Source organism: Coturnix japonica, chromosome Z, assembly GCF_054131305.1.
Source record: "Coturnix japonica strain WE chromosome Z, WE-NBRP24, whole genome shotgun sequence".
Classification (NCBI taxonomy): Eukaryota; Metazoa; Chordata; class Aves; order Galliformes; family Phasianidae; genus Coturnix; species Coturnix japonica.
Window position 1 is genome coordinate 72,771,838 of NC_140702.1, and position 15,654 is coordinate 72,787,491.

General features: G+C 45.5%; 1 protein-coding gene across 1 annotated transcript in view; it reads left to right on the forward strand.

Annotated features, from left to right (window-relative positions):
• ARK2C (arkadia (RNF111) C-terminal like ring finger ubiquitin ligase 2C) overlaps positions 1–14,915 on the forward strand; it is a 34,787-nt gene extending 19,872 nt beyond the window's left edge. Inside the window, exons 2-8 of the mRNA XM_015848228.3 lie at positions 5,357–5,666; positions 7,413–7,538; positions 10,693–10,822; positions 11,815–11,919; positions 12,464–12,559; positions 13,185–13,291; positions 14,227–14,915. Coding sequence (XP_015703714.2) covers positions 5,357–5,666; positions 7,413–7,538; positions 10,693–10,822; positions 11,815–11,919; positions 12,464–12,559; positions 13,185–13,291; positions 14,227–14,344 — 992 coding nt within the window. The 3' untranslated portion in view covers positions 14,345–14,915. The remainder of the gene's footprint in view (positions 1–5,356; positions 5,667–7,412; positions 7,539–10,692; positions 10,823–11,814; positions 11,920–12,463; positions 12,560–13,184; positions 13,292–14,226) is intronic.
• The last annotated feature ends 739 nt before the right edge of the window (positions 14,916–15,654 follow it).

A 15,654-nucleotide genomic window follows, 5' to 3' on the forward strand; every position in this document is an offset into this window, starting at 1 on the left:
CTAAGCCCATTAGGAGGACCAAGACTCTACTTATCTATCCCTAATGTTCACCAGAGCTGGTGCTGAGGTTTGCAGCTCTCTGCACAGCACTAGACACGTAGGATGGCTGCCTGCACCCCGAGCTGGGTTGGAGCTGGCTGCCTATTATTTTTGGCACAGCTTTTCCCATTTGCTAAACGAAATGACAAAGCTGTTGGCGAAGGTGCTGAAAATGGGACGGATTCCTTCCAATCTGATAAATCCTTCTCCAGTTCTTTCATCCTCCTCCTCCTCCTCTGTCCTCCCTTCCCTGATCTCCTCTCTGTGTGGTTTGTTGTCCTACAACAGCAGGGAGGTGACATGATATCTCCGTCTGTGCAAGCCCACTCCATTTTTATGCAGCAGAATGCTCTGTGGGATCAGTCTGGCAGTTAATTTATTATTATTATTATTATTATTATTATTATTATTATTATTATTATTATTATTATTATTATTATATTACTTCAGATGCGCTGTGAATTCAGCCATTTTAATAAGGATATATGCACCATATATATATGCACCTATATATATATACATATATATATATATATATTTCATGGGACTAACATGTGATGGATGGTGTGAACTCACAGCGCTAGGCAATCTGTGGCTTGTCTGTAAATGTGATGTGAGCCCCTGTGGCTATGTGAACCCAGAGCTGCTCCCATGATTTCCTGTCCGTTTTATCTGTATTTCTATATTTCAAACATGGGGACTGATGCTAATGTGCAATTGAGTCGCTTTCAGTGGGGGGACTTGAATAGAGACCCATAGGCACATCTAGAGAAGGTGCCTGGTGTGTGGTGATGCTATTCTAAGCCTGGTCTGGTTTGGGGGCTTTATCTGCCTTCCCAGGGCAGGAGAAGGGCTGTAATCAGCCCCAAATGGCTGAGACAGTGTGTCTCCAGCCCCCAGCTCAGCAGATTGCAAAGGGCAGAGCTTCCATTTGTCAGTGAGTGAAGCCAGGAGCTGCCATCCTCCTCCGCACCACACTGGGATGGGGATGTATAAATAGCCCCAGCATCTCCAGCCCCATGCACACTCACACACCGGCTCCTAATGCCTCAGCGAGCAGGGCCAGGTTGCTTTACCCAGGGGGAAAAATTCACAAGCATCACAGGCAGCTTAACAGCATCAGACAGATTTTGTTTTCCTTGCAAACGTGGCTGCGCTCCCCGGGCTGCAGCTGTCTGCTCGAGATGCCCATCTCCAGCTAGCTGCAGGCCTGATCCTGCCTCCCCAAGGAGCAGCCCGACTGCTCCAAAAGTGTTCCTGCCATGAGGAGAGGGAGAGGAGATGGTTGTTCTTTCTGGGGTTTTGATTTTAGAAAGCCTGTGGTATCCCCTGCTCCATCTCCAGGATGGGTTATTGTTTAATAAGCACACTCATCCCAGCGTTGAAACACTGAGTAAATCCAAATGTGCTTATGCACAGTCAAATCCTGCCTGATGCCAAAGGGATGCCCGGTGACAGAAGTAGCCAGTAGCAGATCAGTGTATTTCTGAGATTCAGTGTCACCTACCAACCTGAAAATATATACCAGCCTGCCTCATTTGCAGTGTTTCACCTAAAGGAATTCAGAGCGTATCCTTCAATGGAGAAAGGCCCAGGCTGCTTCAAATAGCATTTGGAAACAATAAATATAACTGAAGAACTAAGGAAAAAAATAAATAGTTTTGGAAGAATGAAAGAAGCTGTGAGGAGATGATGAATTTCCAACAACAGATTTATCACTCCTAAATTTCAGACTGTAGTCTGTAACACCGTCCTCATATTGAGCTGTTCCCAAATAGCTGTTAAATGATGCACATGGTCAACAGAGGTGAACGAGGAACTAATAGAAGAGGAAAATAAAGCAAATGTTATTCATCCCCTTTTTTGAGTGTGATGCAACACTGCCCAGAGTCAGAGGGGTTGGAACTAAAGGATCTTTGAGGTCCCTTCCAACCCAAGCCATTCTATGATTCTACAGTTCTATATGATTCATACGATTCTATGATGATGAATCATACTTTAGGGTAGGTCATCAAACCCCCCTCTCAAGAGTTGGCCAACTCCTCTTCCTACAAGGTCAAAGCATACAGATAGAGAAGGATAATCCTGATGTAGGGTGAGGACCAAAATGGAGCACATTGTGTTAAGGAAATGGTCTCTGCCTTGCAGAACAGCACTGTCTTCCTGAAATCACCTCCAGGGCAGGCAATGGGGAATGAGGCTCATAGGGATGCCGTTAGGAACTTGATAAAAACAGATTCTGACTCCACCATCTTTGATGTAGAAAAGTCCTTGAAGCTTAGCTGAGAAATGAAAATGTCATCCCTGCCATTGTCATGGAGAGTAGAAACAAAACATGGAGTGAGGTATCTGGACTGACTTTGAGTCAATGATTGTTCTCTGTTGTCACAGACATTATGTCCAGATGGAAAAAAAAATATATAAAATATGTATATATTAAATTCACAAATCACATTTTCTTGAAGCATTTTATAAGCAGTGTCTATAAAACAGTGTCTTCTGTCTCCAGTGTCAGAAGGTGACAGTGCATTGCATTGCCCTTGCGTATAAAAGATCAACATGTAGAAAAAAGTCTCCAACAAGACACTTTGCTGCTAGATATGATGAGCTGGACAGGGTAAACTTGATAATAGACAGTATGGGTATGAGATATTATGTTTTTCATGGTTTATTGGTTTGCCAAAGCTTTCTGGGGTCCATCAGTTCTATGTTTGGCAAGGATTGGGTCTGTTGTGCAAGCTGCCTCGGTTATGCCAGCTGTATGATTAGATGACAGCTAATAAGCACAGATTTGCTGAAATATTCTCCATTTGATAGCCTTGCTATCAAGATCCTCATCAGCAGTTGGATTAGCTGTGGGAAATGAGCAGCTACAACACAGGATAGTGGGTTATGTAAATTGGTGGAGGTTATTTAGTCCTCTGGTCTGGGTCAAATCTTGATAGTGTTTTATATATGGTGTTAGAGACTCATCATTGAACCAGCCCACACAAGAATAATTACTAAAAAACAGTGAAGTGTATGGACTGGTGCCTAAAACAAGTGCCTAACTGTCCATATAACACTTCACCACCCCCCAAAAATATCCAATCTCTCCCTAGAAACACTGTTAGACTTTTATGTTCTATTGGCTATGCATGGGCCATGCAATCCTTCCTACACAAACATCAGAAACAAGGCTTGAACTTTCTGGACGTCAGGGTATGACCGAGTCCTTTGACAGAGCTGTCCTGGCATGGGAGTAAAAAATATCAGGTCAAAGCTCTGATAGCATGATCTGCCTACCCTATGTCCTCTGGGTCACGATGGCTCCAGCATTAAAAATCCTACAGATATTTTGTTAAAGCAGACCGAGGTCTTCCAGAACATAACAAAAAGCCAAAAATCCTTGGTAAGCTGCCACCAAGCATCAAGAGAAGAGAGAGACGCAGAGGATGAGAGTCTAGTTTGTTTGGTTTTTTTTTATGTGCTGCAGAATTTGCCTCAGTAAAGTGGGGGAAATGTTACTCAGCTCTATTGCCTTGTGTTGTCTTAAGCCAGTTTTGCCTGACACCATAGAAGAAAACACAGGCTGTCCTTTTTGAGTGAGCAGTGGGATTCACACTTTAACCTGCTCTTGAACCTTTTCTTCAGGCCCTGTGAAGAGCTACTTTCCATTGGGAAGACCCATGGCCATTACATGTTGAGCCATTCACCATGAGCTGCTCTGTGAGCAACCACAGGAGTCACCTCTCTTTGGCTGCGGCATTGCTCAGCTTTAGCAACATGCCAGCAAAGTGCAGGTCCAAATTTCATTATTCATCCTTTACCTGGGAACTGGAGCCTGCCCTCAGGCAGCAAATGTAACCTGCTGTACTGGGGGCACCCAGGCATCTCCTGAGCTTAGTTTTGTAGCTCTGTCACTGAGGAATATTGGGTCTGATTGCACCTCCTCCACTTTTAATTAATAAGACAGTTGAGTCATGCACTTATCTGACAACGTGAGAAATTATCAACTTAAGAAGCTCTGTTGCTGGTGACAGACACATTTGTTACCTGTTGCCTCTCTCAGAGGGTCACTGCAAAGAATTAGTTTTTTATTTAAGAGATGTTGTGTACGATTACTTATACACCGTTTTGCAAACTAGATTTGCTAGATCCTCTCGTTTCTTTTTCTGACATCTGGCTTTCTTTGTACACCTTCTGCTCCCATAAGGATGTGAATAGCAAGTGCTTGGGGCTCCCTGAGCTCCGGTGCTGGATGGAATGGAGATGGTAGCAGAAGGGGTTTGAGCTTGGGGAGGCATCATGTGCACATCTGGGATGGCAGTCAGTGTCTCATGGTGCTGTTACTACTTGAAATTTTGAGCCATTTCCAGTGATTGCAACAATTATGTGTTTTTTTAGGAAGATGAGTTGTCCAAATGAGAGCATATAAAGGCAGGTGTCTTGTCCTGGGACTGATCCTCAGCAAGGAGGCATCTATTAAGGACAGCCTCTCTCAAGTCCCATTTTTCAGCGCTGAACTGCCTCTCTGCTTAGTTTAAGAGACAAATTTTTGCCACAATGCCTGGCAGTATTCCGGGAATATAGAAATGAACGTGCTGGGTTGGGCCATAGGCTCATCCAAGCAAAGATCTTTAGGGAGATGAAAGCCAGTGCCAGATGTTTGCAAAAAGCCTCCAGTGTGGATATCTTTCACACCTCATTTCACCGTCATCCCCACCAGTCTCATGGCTGATCTCAGAGCATCTCATGTTGTGCTTTCCACAGCCAATCTCCACCAGCTGGAAAGGGCCTCAGCAAAAAAAGCACAACCACAGCCATGGCTCTCAGGGGTGGGAAGGGTCCCTCTCATGTCTTGCAATCAGAAGAAGACAGAGATTATTTCTGTGCCTTTTTAGACAGGCAAAGAAATACCTTGAGTTGCACGGAAAGTCAGCAACCTTTGGAAACTTCTCTGAGCCGATGACAGAAACAAATTTTAGACAACACTTCTTTTTTTCCTGCTCTGAAACATTGAGCCTTTTGTTCCTCTTCTCATCAAGGCAGACAAACCCAAACAAGCTGAATCAGTTCCCATCAGTACACAATTCGCTTTGAAGCCAAAATCAGCTTTGAACCCAATCCCATGTTTTGATTCTGATGTGTTTTGGAGGAAAAAAAGTCAAAATCAACTTTTGTTTTCTGTGTAACCAGGGTTAGCTGACCTGTTCTTCCTCCCCCTGCCAAAAGGCAGAGGAGACAAACATCTGTGTGCCCAATTCCAGCTCTGGATGGGCAACCAGGTGCCCTTAACCTCGCCGTCCCCGGTGATGGCCATGCTCTTCTCTTCCAGGTGCTCCATTTCAAAGGTCTCAGCATCCCCATGCTACCTCCTGCCGACACTTCCACCTGGGTCCCCAGCCTCAGCTCTCCGCTGACTTCACCCTGCCTCACGCAGTGCAGCCCCAGCCAGGGCTGACCCCACACATGGCCCCCGCACACCAGCATAGCGGTCCCCTGCACCAATCCTTGGCCCCAGTGCCAGCCCTGCCCTTCCAAGATGTGGCTGGACCATCCTTCCTACCTCAGGCGCTACACCAGCAATACCTCCTCCAGCAGCAGCTCCTTGAGGCCCAGCACCGCCGGCTCATGCCCCATCCCAGGTAAGGGGTCTTATGTTTACCAAATGTGGTCTGAAGTGTATGAAATCGTAGGTTTACAGAATGTTTTGCGTTGCAAAGGGCCTTAAAGGACATCTAGATCCATCACTAGACCAAGCTGCCGAGGGTCCCATTTAACCTGGCCTTGAGAACCCAAGGCATGGAACATCCACATCTTTTCTGTGATGCTGGGAAGCTGTCAGGGTCACTCCAGCAAAACCCTGGCAGAACTTCCTAGTAACATTGGGTTCTTTTCATAAGATCACCCACAGTGATCACCTTGATGTTGCTTTGAACCTATCCTGCATCTCAGAGAAAGCAGCAGACTGCGTGAGTAAGCCATCTTCTCATAGCTGCTGCTTCAAAACCACGTAAGAAATGGCATCCACTCATCCCGATGGGTTTTCACTTGACGAGCTCACTCCTCTGGATCCATGCTCTGTGAAGAGAGGCAATGCAGGGAGGGAATGAAGACATAGATTTGGAGCACTTTCAATCAAGAAAAGCAGCCTTGGTTCGTATTGGTCTGGTGACTGCAGGGAGGATTACTGTAGCTCAGGAGAGTTGGGGAGGGATGCCTGGCCTTATCCTGACTGTGTTTCTTGAGAGAGAGGCTCAGATAACACGTAGGAGAGGAGTGCTTTTTTTGGAAACATATGGAAGCTATTTGTGGATCATACCCATAGACCAAGAATAAGGGGATGAGTCTTTGCAATGACACCTCATTTGGAAAGAATGCTACAGACAGAAAGGTCCTTATTTCCCTTTCTGTCTGCAAATTGTGGATTCTTCTCACCCTGATTTTATTTTGCATAAGTTGGAGTTTAGGTGGATTTAATGATTAGTTAATAATTGGGTAGCAAATATGTGCAAGGCTGAGGCATTGATGATACAAGCATTTATCTCTTAGTCATTAGCTCAGTCCAAATAAAACCACAGAGCTCAGCTCCAGATAGAAGTTGCTTTGATGCCTACTGGCAGTGTTATCTCAGCCAGTGGGCTGTCAGAGAAAAAGAAGTGTGATATGTGGAGGGCAGCAGCCTCTTGCCCAGCCTTGCAGCCTGGTTCTGAAAGCATCCAGCATAGCAGAAGGGGCTCAGAAACCTTTCAGACATGGGATGTGAGGTCCTATGAGTGGGATTCTAGATGGCACCTTCGAAAGTGAGAAAAAAAACTGAAGTCCTTAGAAAGATCTCAATGTATTTCCATTGCAAACTCAGCAGAGCTGAAGCAGGAGGAGCTGGTACCAGCCTGGCACATCCATCATCTGTGGAAATATTGGTGGAAGCAAACTCTGCCTTCACTTCTTGCTCCTGACTGATTCTGTTATGAATGAGGTTCCCCAAGACTTTATGGACTGTGCAGGGAGATGAGACAACCTGCAGCTTCTTTATGATGATGGATAATGCTTAGACCAGGAAGACATTTCATCTTGTAACTGTTGTTTATGAGGCTGACAGCAGGGAAAAGAAAATAGTGCAACTATCACAGAATGGCTAAGGAAGAGGTTTAGTTTCCTCTTCTCACGTTGCAGCTTCTGTGGATGCTGAAGGGGGTGAGAGTGCAGATCTGCATTATGTCCATGGTGACAAATGCTGTGCTTCTGCACTCCTCTTCCCATCATTCTACATAGACTCTTCTCTTTCAGATGCATATTCACGAGCCCAGTGTTTTGGGTTTTTTATTATCAACGTGGTCTTAGAGCAGTAGTGCCCACCATCACTAACTCACTTCTGGTCTCCTCCCCAGGCGGGCTCAGGAGCGCATGTCTGTTCAGCCTCACCGTCTGCACCCCAGCTTTGACTTCAGCCACCAACTGCAAACCCCACAGCCCATGGCACCCCAGCCCAGGTACTTGGCAGAAGGCACAGACTGGTAAGTCTTCCTTGTTTCCTCAGTATGTTAAATGAGGTGCTCAGAAAGCCCTATGGAGGCTGGATGGGTTAGAGAATGCCTTCACGGCTCAGTGCTTCCATGAAAGTTGACGGTTCAGATCAATAGATCCAATGTAAAGAGTGAGTAATCGGGGAATTCATCCTTGGGAGGGCCATGAATGCATCCTAAAGGCTCTATGTGCATGGCTGGTTACACTGATCACATTTCTCCACGCATAGTTGCAAAATACACCTGTACATTGTTTTCTCCAGGACCTTCTCCTGGTTCAGGGCACAGCCTCCTTGGAATCACAACCCAGGGACTGGTTCCCACAGTCCAGCACCTCTGTGTGAATGAGGTCTTCTGTTGCCCACCAGGAACTCAAAATGTGATTCTGTGACTCACCCACAGCTTTTCCATGGTTGAAATTAGACAGAATGGCACTGCTCCACCTCCCAGGATGGGCTGCATGGATAAATAACCACTGATGATTCTCCCTTCTCAATGTCTGATGCTCTGGAAAAGCCAAGGAAACGATTGATTGCTCTGTTTTCAGAGGAAGTTTTGAGCATTAGCATTCTCAGTAAGACACTGGGCCCTACTTGGAAGAAGAGGAAAATAGAAACATGTTTCTGAATAGCTGCTTGTTAGCTGAGCAAAGTCCATTCTCTGCATTGAATGGAGAAAATAGCATGTGAACATGTAATTAGAGACAATCGTAATGTGTAAGCACAAGGAGACCAAAATAAAATGGTACAGGAAATCTTAATTATGGCATTTCCTAACATCTGAACACTTTGCTCTTCAAACGGAGAGTTCTTATAACACAGGGATTTTTATTACCTTCCAGGATAATAATATATGACTCAAAACATGGCCAGATCCCTTCGTCATTTTCTTCTCAGGTGTTCCATTGCTGGCACCACGATGCAGTGAGTTTGACCAATGGGACATTGTTCAGATAAGGTTGCAAAGCAGTTCACATTCCATCTGAATAGAGCCATTTTTTTTTTCTGCCTCTTTTTCTGTGCATACTGCTTAATTATAATCATTAGGAGGATCTGATAAAGCATTGTTTAATCATCCCTTCCTCCTCCCTCCTCCCCTCCTGTGTTGCTCCATAGCTTTATAAACCTAAGGAGTGAGGATGACAGAAATCATACACTGTGTGTATATATTTGGGTGACTCACTTTCCCTCGGGGCACATGTACAATTTTGCCCAGTGACAGATACAGAAACTTTCATCTAATGTGTTACCACTGCATGAGCAGAGACAGCACTTGCTAGGAGGCAGGGGGTGGTAGGAACTGCAATGGGAAACAGAGATGGGAGTTGGAGCTGTCGGTGATTTGTTATCTCAGACAGACAACCCTGGGTTAAAGCCTTCTGGAGAAAAAGAAATAGACTCCCACTTTCTTCCTTCAGTTGTTTTCTGATACGCATTTAGTGATGACCATTCAACCTGTTGCCTTTATCCTTTGGTTTTTGGTTGTTGGCAGCCCATATACTACAGTTCTTGAAGCTCACTTTAGAGCATCCAGGTGCTGTACATGTAGCACAGGCTGGAAGGTGATGGTTGGTTTTGGTTTTCTGTAGCTAATGTGCTCTGCTTATTCATTTTCAAACACCAGCATTATGCTTTGGCCCACAGCATCACTTAGGAACAGTAATTTGTGGTTTTAAGAATCCACTGTACAACAAAAGTATTGTCATTGCAATTACTCAAGCAAGTTAATAATACCCATTCATCTCTCAGAGACCCCTTCAGTCCCTGATCTCACCCTATGGGTTATCGCATCTACTTTGTAGGCAGGGAATATAGGCAGGCTGAGAGGAGACAGCCAAGGCCATGCCTCATGCCAGCAGCAGGGATGAACTCACTGTCTCTTCATTTCCAATAGAACATTCCAATCTTCAATGGTCTTGAGTTGGATAACTCTTGGATAAATCTTGGATAACTCTCCAAAAATGTGATGGAGGGGCTGGAAAATGCCCATTCCTGTAGATTCCCACCCCAGCTTTGTTCCTGACAGTCTCCTGCAGTGATTTATCCTCTTCTGAGTTTTGCCAGCACACGGCTAGCAAAGAACAACCCTCTTTTTACTCCATGTTGGTGACTTATTATGGTGTATGAGTGCCCTGAAGTTGTTATCTGGTACACAGTCCAAGTTGACTAAAGGGTTTCTGCACTTACTGTCCCTCCATGACCATTAACTGGTGTCGAGCATCAGCAGTTTCACAGCTGCTCCAGGACACGATTGGACTGATCTTAGTAAGCCGAGGATCTTGCTACTCTCCTCCATGGAGAGGAGAAGTTCAGGCTGAAATGAGAAGCCCTCAGTGTCCTAATTAGCTTTGGTTTGGAAAACATGAAGACAAAGGCTGTCAGCGTGCCAGCTTTTGTAATTATGATCAAGTAAATGACATACAAAGCACTTGTTTGCTGAGAGATTCTTTGGCTGGAGAGACAAAGGACCAGCTAATTGGATTACAGATGGAGATGCTGCATTAGGTATCCTCTCATCCCATCCATGCAGTGTTGAAATGGGGTTTGAGGTTCAGCTCTGCTTTCTGGATTGAGCAGTGCTGCAGCATTTGCTGGGATCTTGGTTATCTGAAATCCCAGGATGGAGCTGGGATGACTTCTGGAAGGACCAGGTGCCTCACCCAGAAATTCCCCCAAACCTTTTAGTCTGTTTGTTAGTTTGTTTTGCACCAACAAGAGTTCTGAGGATCCAAGAGGACAAGTTTGATGTGACCCTCCTTCTTCCCCCAAAACTGTGCCATGTCTTGGGTTGGGACACTTCCAGGGAGATGATCATCGTGGATAATATTTAGCTGTGTCCCAGCAGTACCCACCATTCCTCTGTATTTCTGCAAAATACTCTAGGAAAAGTGTAATCATCTGCAGTGCTGGTGATGCAGAGTGGACCTGGTTGGCAAGGTTGAGCTGTTCATACTGGGGATTGATGAAGCCACCAAAACTGTCGTGCTACATCCTATAGCCCCTGTCCCCATCTACCACCAATGCTAAGTGGCATAAAATCAGTCCCTCCCTCCATCTTTGAGGTGGGAGAGAGGTGAGACCTTTCTTTGGGCTCTGTACCGCGAAAGAAGACAGTCAGAACTGTATCTTCATCCTTGCACCCACAGGGACCTCAGTGTTGATGCAGGTCTGACTCACGCCCAGTTCCAGGTCCGCCCAGTCCCCCAGCCCTATCAGCATTACTTAGCTACACCTCGGATGCATCACTTCCCCAGAAGCACATCCTCAACACAGATGGTAAGTGAAACGCTTTCACTGAGAAATGTTTTATGCATTGTCTGCCAGAAGGCAGTCAAAATAAAGGCTGCTATCTTTCTATCACCTGTCTCCTGCGAATCCCACTTATCTCCGGCCGTGGGAGGGAGTGTCTGAAAGGATAATGTTGTATCATTGCACTCTGGATTAGAGAGAGGAAAGAAAAGCTCAGCTGCTCTGGAAAGAGTTAGTCCGTTGCCTGCAGAGCACTCACAGGCTGATCTGCATAAGCCTTGGCAGGATGTGAGACTTTGCAGTTATTGATAATAATATTATTATGATATACTGGAGTAAAGCGTGGGTTCCCAGGGCTCCCTGCAGGCAGGAGGACTGGTGGTATTTGGCACCTTCACGTGCTTGCTGTCCTTCATCACAGTTGCCATCACTGTCAGCCTTGACGTCACACATTGAGTTTTTCATGACCTGTTGCACCAATGGAGGTGGGATTTGACATGAAGGGTCACTTCTAGGTTCTTCTCCTGGCAGGGAGCTGCATTTGGAGCTGAGCAGCACTTCTCATCCTTGAAGTATCCTTATTAAGTTCTTTTCCATCCTGCTGTGGTCAGAACCTGACACCTGTACACTACGACTTCAGTACTGGCTTTCAGTATTGGAGCCTGGATGAAGAAAATTCCACCAACTTAAACATTAAATTAAGTCTCCTTACAAGCCAATCCATGTTGAGAGTTTGGAACTTCAGTGTCACGGATGCAGCGGGAATTACTGTAGCAAAGAGTTAATTCAGAAGACATGCATGCTGGTTGTTATCGTTTAAAGGAGATCTATTTAATATTTGTTGTTGTTGTCGTTGTTGTTATTCTGCTCAATTTTGCTTATTAAAATATTCCCATTGGGGAAGGTGTCAGTCTGCTCTTTCATTTTCAATTTTTTAAGCACTAAAATTAAATCAGGTACATGAGGGATTTCTTTGCGCTAGCACAGGTGGCTTTATTTTCCTCCCTTGCTTCTTGCAGGTTGTTCATGAAATCAGAAATTACCCTTATCCTCAGCTCCAGTTACTTGCTCTTCAGGGACTGAACCCAAGCAGGCATACATCAGCTGTGCGGGAGAGCTATGAAGTATGTATCTTGGGGACAAAAATAATTACATTTTTAAACCCTGGGAATCCATGCAAGCTCTGGCATAAACTCATCAGACTCTGCCTTCTGGCATGGGAGTCACAGATGAGAATGGGACTAAACCTGCAGCAATTAATAATAACCAAGAGGCCAGAGGTGTTGAGTGGATTTGGTGAAGGATGGTCTACCCACATGTTTGGGTCTGGCTCCCTTCCTGTCTGGGAATAAAGTACTCCAGTTCTGTGTTTTATTGACTGATTGATTGATTGATGATTCATTTTTCCAACCCGCCAAACAAACTTCACCCTGATTTCTTAACTGTTGGATATCCAGCTTCCAGCTCTGCACCTTGATCCCGCAGTGAATTGCCCAACAGCCAAAGCTCAGATCTATCATCAAATTATTACTGATTTGGGTTCAATGGAAATTTCCACCAAGGACGGGGCAGGATGGAGCCTTGCTCCTTGGCAGGCAGGCAGTGGGGTGGTGGAACCTTGTATTCTTCCACTGATGCCTCTTTGCTATTTGTTGTTCTGTGTTTCAGGAGCTGCTGCAGCTGGAGGACAGGCTGGGCAGTGTGAGTCGGGGGGCTGTCCAGAACACCATTGAGAGATTCACCTTCCCCCACAAGTACAAGAAGGTGAGAGCCCTGAAATCATGGCATGGCTGCCAGCCCCTCTTTGTTGGCCAAGTGTTGTTATCCCTTTGCTTTGCAAAGGACATCTCTGCTGGAGCTGATCTCCTGTTTGTAAGAATGCCAAATTTTTGGGTTCTACTAAATATAAAATGATAATGTTGCTCATTTGGGTAGAGATCTCATTTTTTGTCATTCCCAGCTGAGCAGGAACAAGAAGTTATATTGCATTGTCCACTCTGGAAGTGGGACAGCTCTTTGCTGCACTTATCTGTGACCACATCTCCAGTGGATCCAGAAAAATTCTATTAATTGGATGGGTGCACTGGAGAAAAAGGAAATAAAGGAGCTTAAAGTGCATGGCTGAGCCATTGACTGAGCTTGCACGGCAGCAAAGTTGTTGCCCTTGCTGGCAGATGTGACTATATATTTTGGGGTCTTCAAGAGAAGCCCCCATCAAAGGAGACTATGGGACCATCCTTGACCCAAGGAGGACAAAGGAGGCAGTGACTACTTTGGCTTATCTGGTTCCCCTAAGCTTTTTTTTTTTTGCCTTGTTGCAACTATGCAGGGTTAGCAGAGTGTAAGAAAATTGAGTCATAACCAAATTAAATCTTTCTTCTTGCTGCAGAGAAGACCACAGGAGGGTAAAGCTGAGCAAGAGGATGGAGAGGAGTCAGACACTGATGAGAAATGCACAATCTGTCTGTCCATGCTTGAAGATGGAGAAGATGTCAGGTATGACCCTTTCCCGTTGCTTGACAGTCTCTTAGTAACATCTCAGTTGTGTTGGTTTAATAACACCACTGTGCTTCCATGAGACTGTCCCTGTTCTTGTCCTGACAAACTCCCTTGGGTTATTTTAGGATTTAGGAAAGAAAACACTTCTTAATTGGATATTGGTAAGGGCCATAGTTAGGCGGAGTTCTGTGCAGTAGGACCTGATGGGTGTGGATCACCTGCTCCAAAGCCACACTGTTGGTCAGATGTCAGAGAGGTGAGAAGCATGTCTCAGGAAGCCACCTGGGATTCATGGACATCAATGTGTGGCTTCTGCAGATAACCAACATATGATAAAAGATAAAATAGATGTCAAGTGCAGGGGAATTTGGTTTGAGGACAGGATAGAGCAATTTTGGGTAATTGGTCGCTGCAACTCAGGTCAGGAGGGCACGGGGTTTTCTAGGTTAGGACATTTATAACCAAGGACAATCATCTCTGATCTACTGCTGATGTTGCTGGTGGAGGCTGTAGGGTCTGGGAAGCACAAATGCCTCTATATTAGTGCATTCCCCAATCCTGGATGCTGTTTTCTGGATGTCTTAGGCTTCTTCCATTCACACTGTCCCAAATGGATGATGGAGAGTAGAATTACAAAACCATGGAGTCATTCAGGTTGCAAAAAACCACTAATCATGCAGCACAAACCCAGTGCCCTGACCATGTGCATTAAACCATGTTCCCAAGTGCCACATCTCCATGGCTCTTGGATGTCTCAGGGAATGGGGACACTCCCACCTTCCTGGGAAGCCTGTGCCTCTGCACCACCACTCCTTCTGAGAACACAGTTCTCCTAGTGGGGGATGCAGAAGGAAACCGATGAGCTCATAGACTATAAAACCAGAGGTTTTTCTGCAACTTTTAAAAAGCTAATGGTGCTTCTCTTCCCACAGGAGGTTACCCTGCATGCATCTCTTCCATCAAGTATGCGTGGACCAGTGGCTGGCTACCAGCAAGAAGTGCCCGATCTGCAGGGTGGACATTGAAACGCAGCTCGGCTCGGACAGCTGAAAGAACTGGCTGGACACACCATTTTCCTTATCAGGTCGTATGGCCATAAACCCTTGCAGCAAAATTTTTTGCCTTCTGAGCCATTTGATTGAGAGGAAAAGTCTGCAGGCAAGTTAGAGAGGGAGAGGAGGAGGTGTTGGTACAATATCTAGCAGTAGGAGATATTGCACATGCGCAGGATACGGGCCCGGTGAAAGGGAGCTGGCATTCCCGGAGCTCAGAGACCCCATGCTACAGAAGATTTAGTGTTGAACATGAAGGAACTAGTTGTGGTAGTCTGGCCTGTCAATCCTGCATTTCATGAGGATTGTATATATACCTCTCGAATACGTAGAAACATGTTATAGGGGTCCTTTAGCTATTTCTATGGATGGCAGCTGGAGCATGTTAGCTTAAGAAATGTTGTGTTTGATGCCCTACTCATCTTGTGGTGGACATGTTGCTGTTACCTAATTTGCACCAAATATTTTTTCATGGATTCCTTATGTTGGTGCCTGATTAATACATTGCAAAAGGGGAATGCAGAGGTCAAGCTTTCCCACCCTTGGGGGGAAGAGGCGAAAAAGCAAAATCCTGTTTACAATCAGAAGGGTTGCGCTCTTTGCCTCAGCCATGCGTGCTTCCTTTCCTTGCCTTTACAGTGTTGCAAATTTAGAGATGCTTAAAATACACTAAAATAAGAAAAAAAAAAAACAAACAAAAAACAAAAAAACAACAGACAAATTGGAAATGAAATGAATGAAGCAATAAGGTGAGGCTTCGTTCCTGCTGTTCTGCTGCTGCTGAATGCTTTCTGTAGGGGCACAGTGTTGAGGTGGATGCTGTTTCTTTGCTCTTCGTGTAGCTCAGCATGCTAAAATCCACGCTAGGCTGTGGGCTGTCTCCATGGTCTCTGTTATCCATAGTGAATGATCTTACTGATATGGTGAGCTGCAGGCTGGTTGGCTTCAGAGCACTGTGGCTCAAGTCTCCCCAGGGTTGGACGTCTCCTGTGATTTAGGGTATAGCTTCTCAGAAACATTGCAATAGGACAAGGGGAAATGGTTTCAAACTAAAAGAGGAGAGATTACACTGGATATAAGGAAGAAGTTTCTTACAATAAGGGTGGTGATGCCCTGCCACAGGCTGAATAGAGTGGTGGTGGTGCCCCATCCCTACAGGCACCCAAGGTCATCTTGGAAGGGACTCTGAGCACTGATGGAGCTGTGGGTGTCCCTGTGCACTGCAGGGAGTGGGACCTGATGGCCTTTAAGGGTCCCTTTCCCAGAGAGGTTGTGGATGCCCCATCCCTGAGGGTGTTGAAGGCCAAG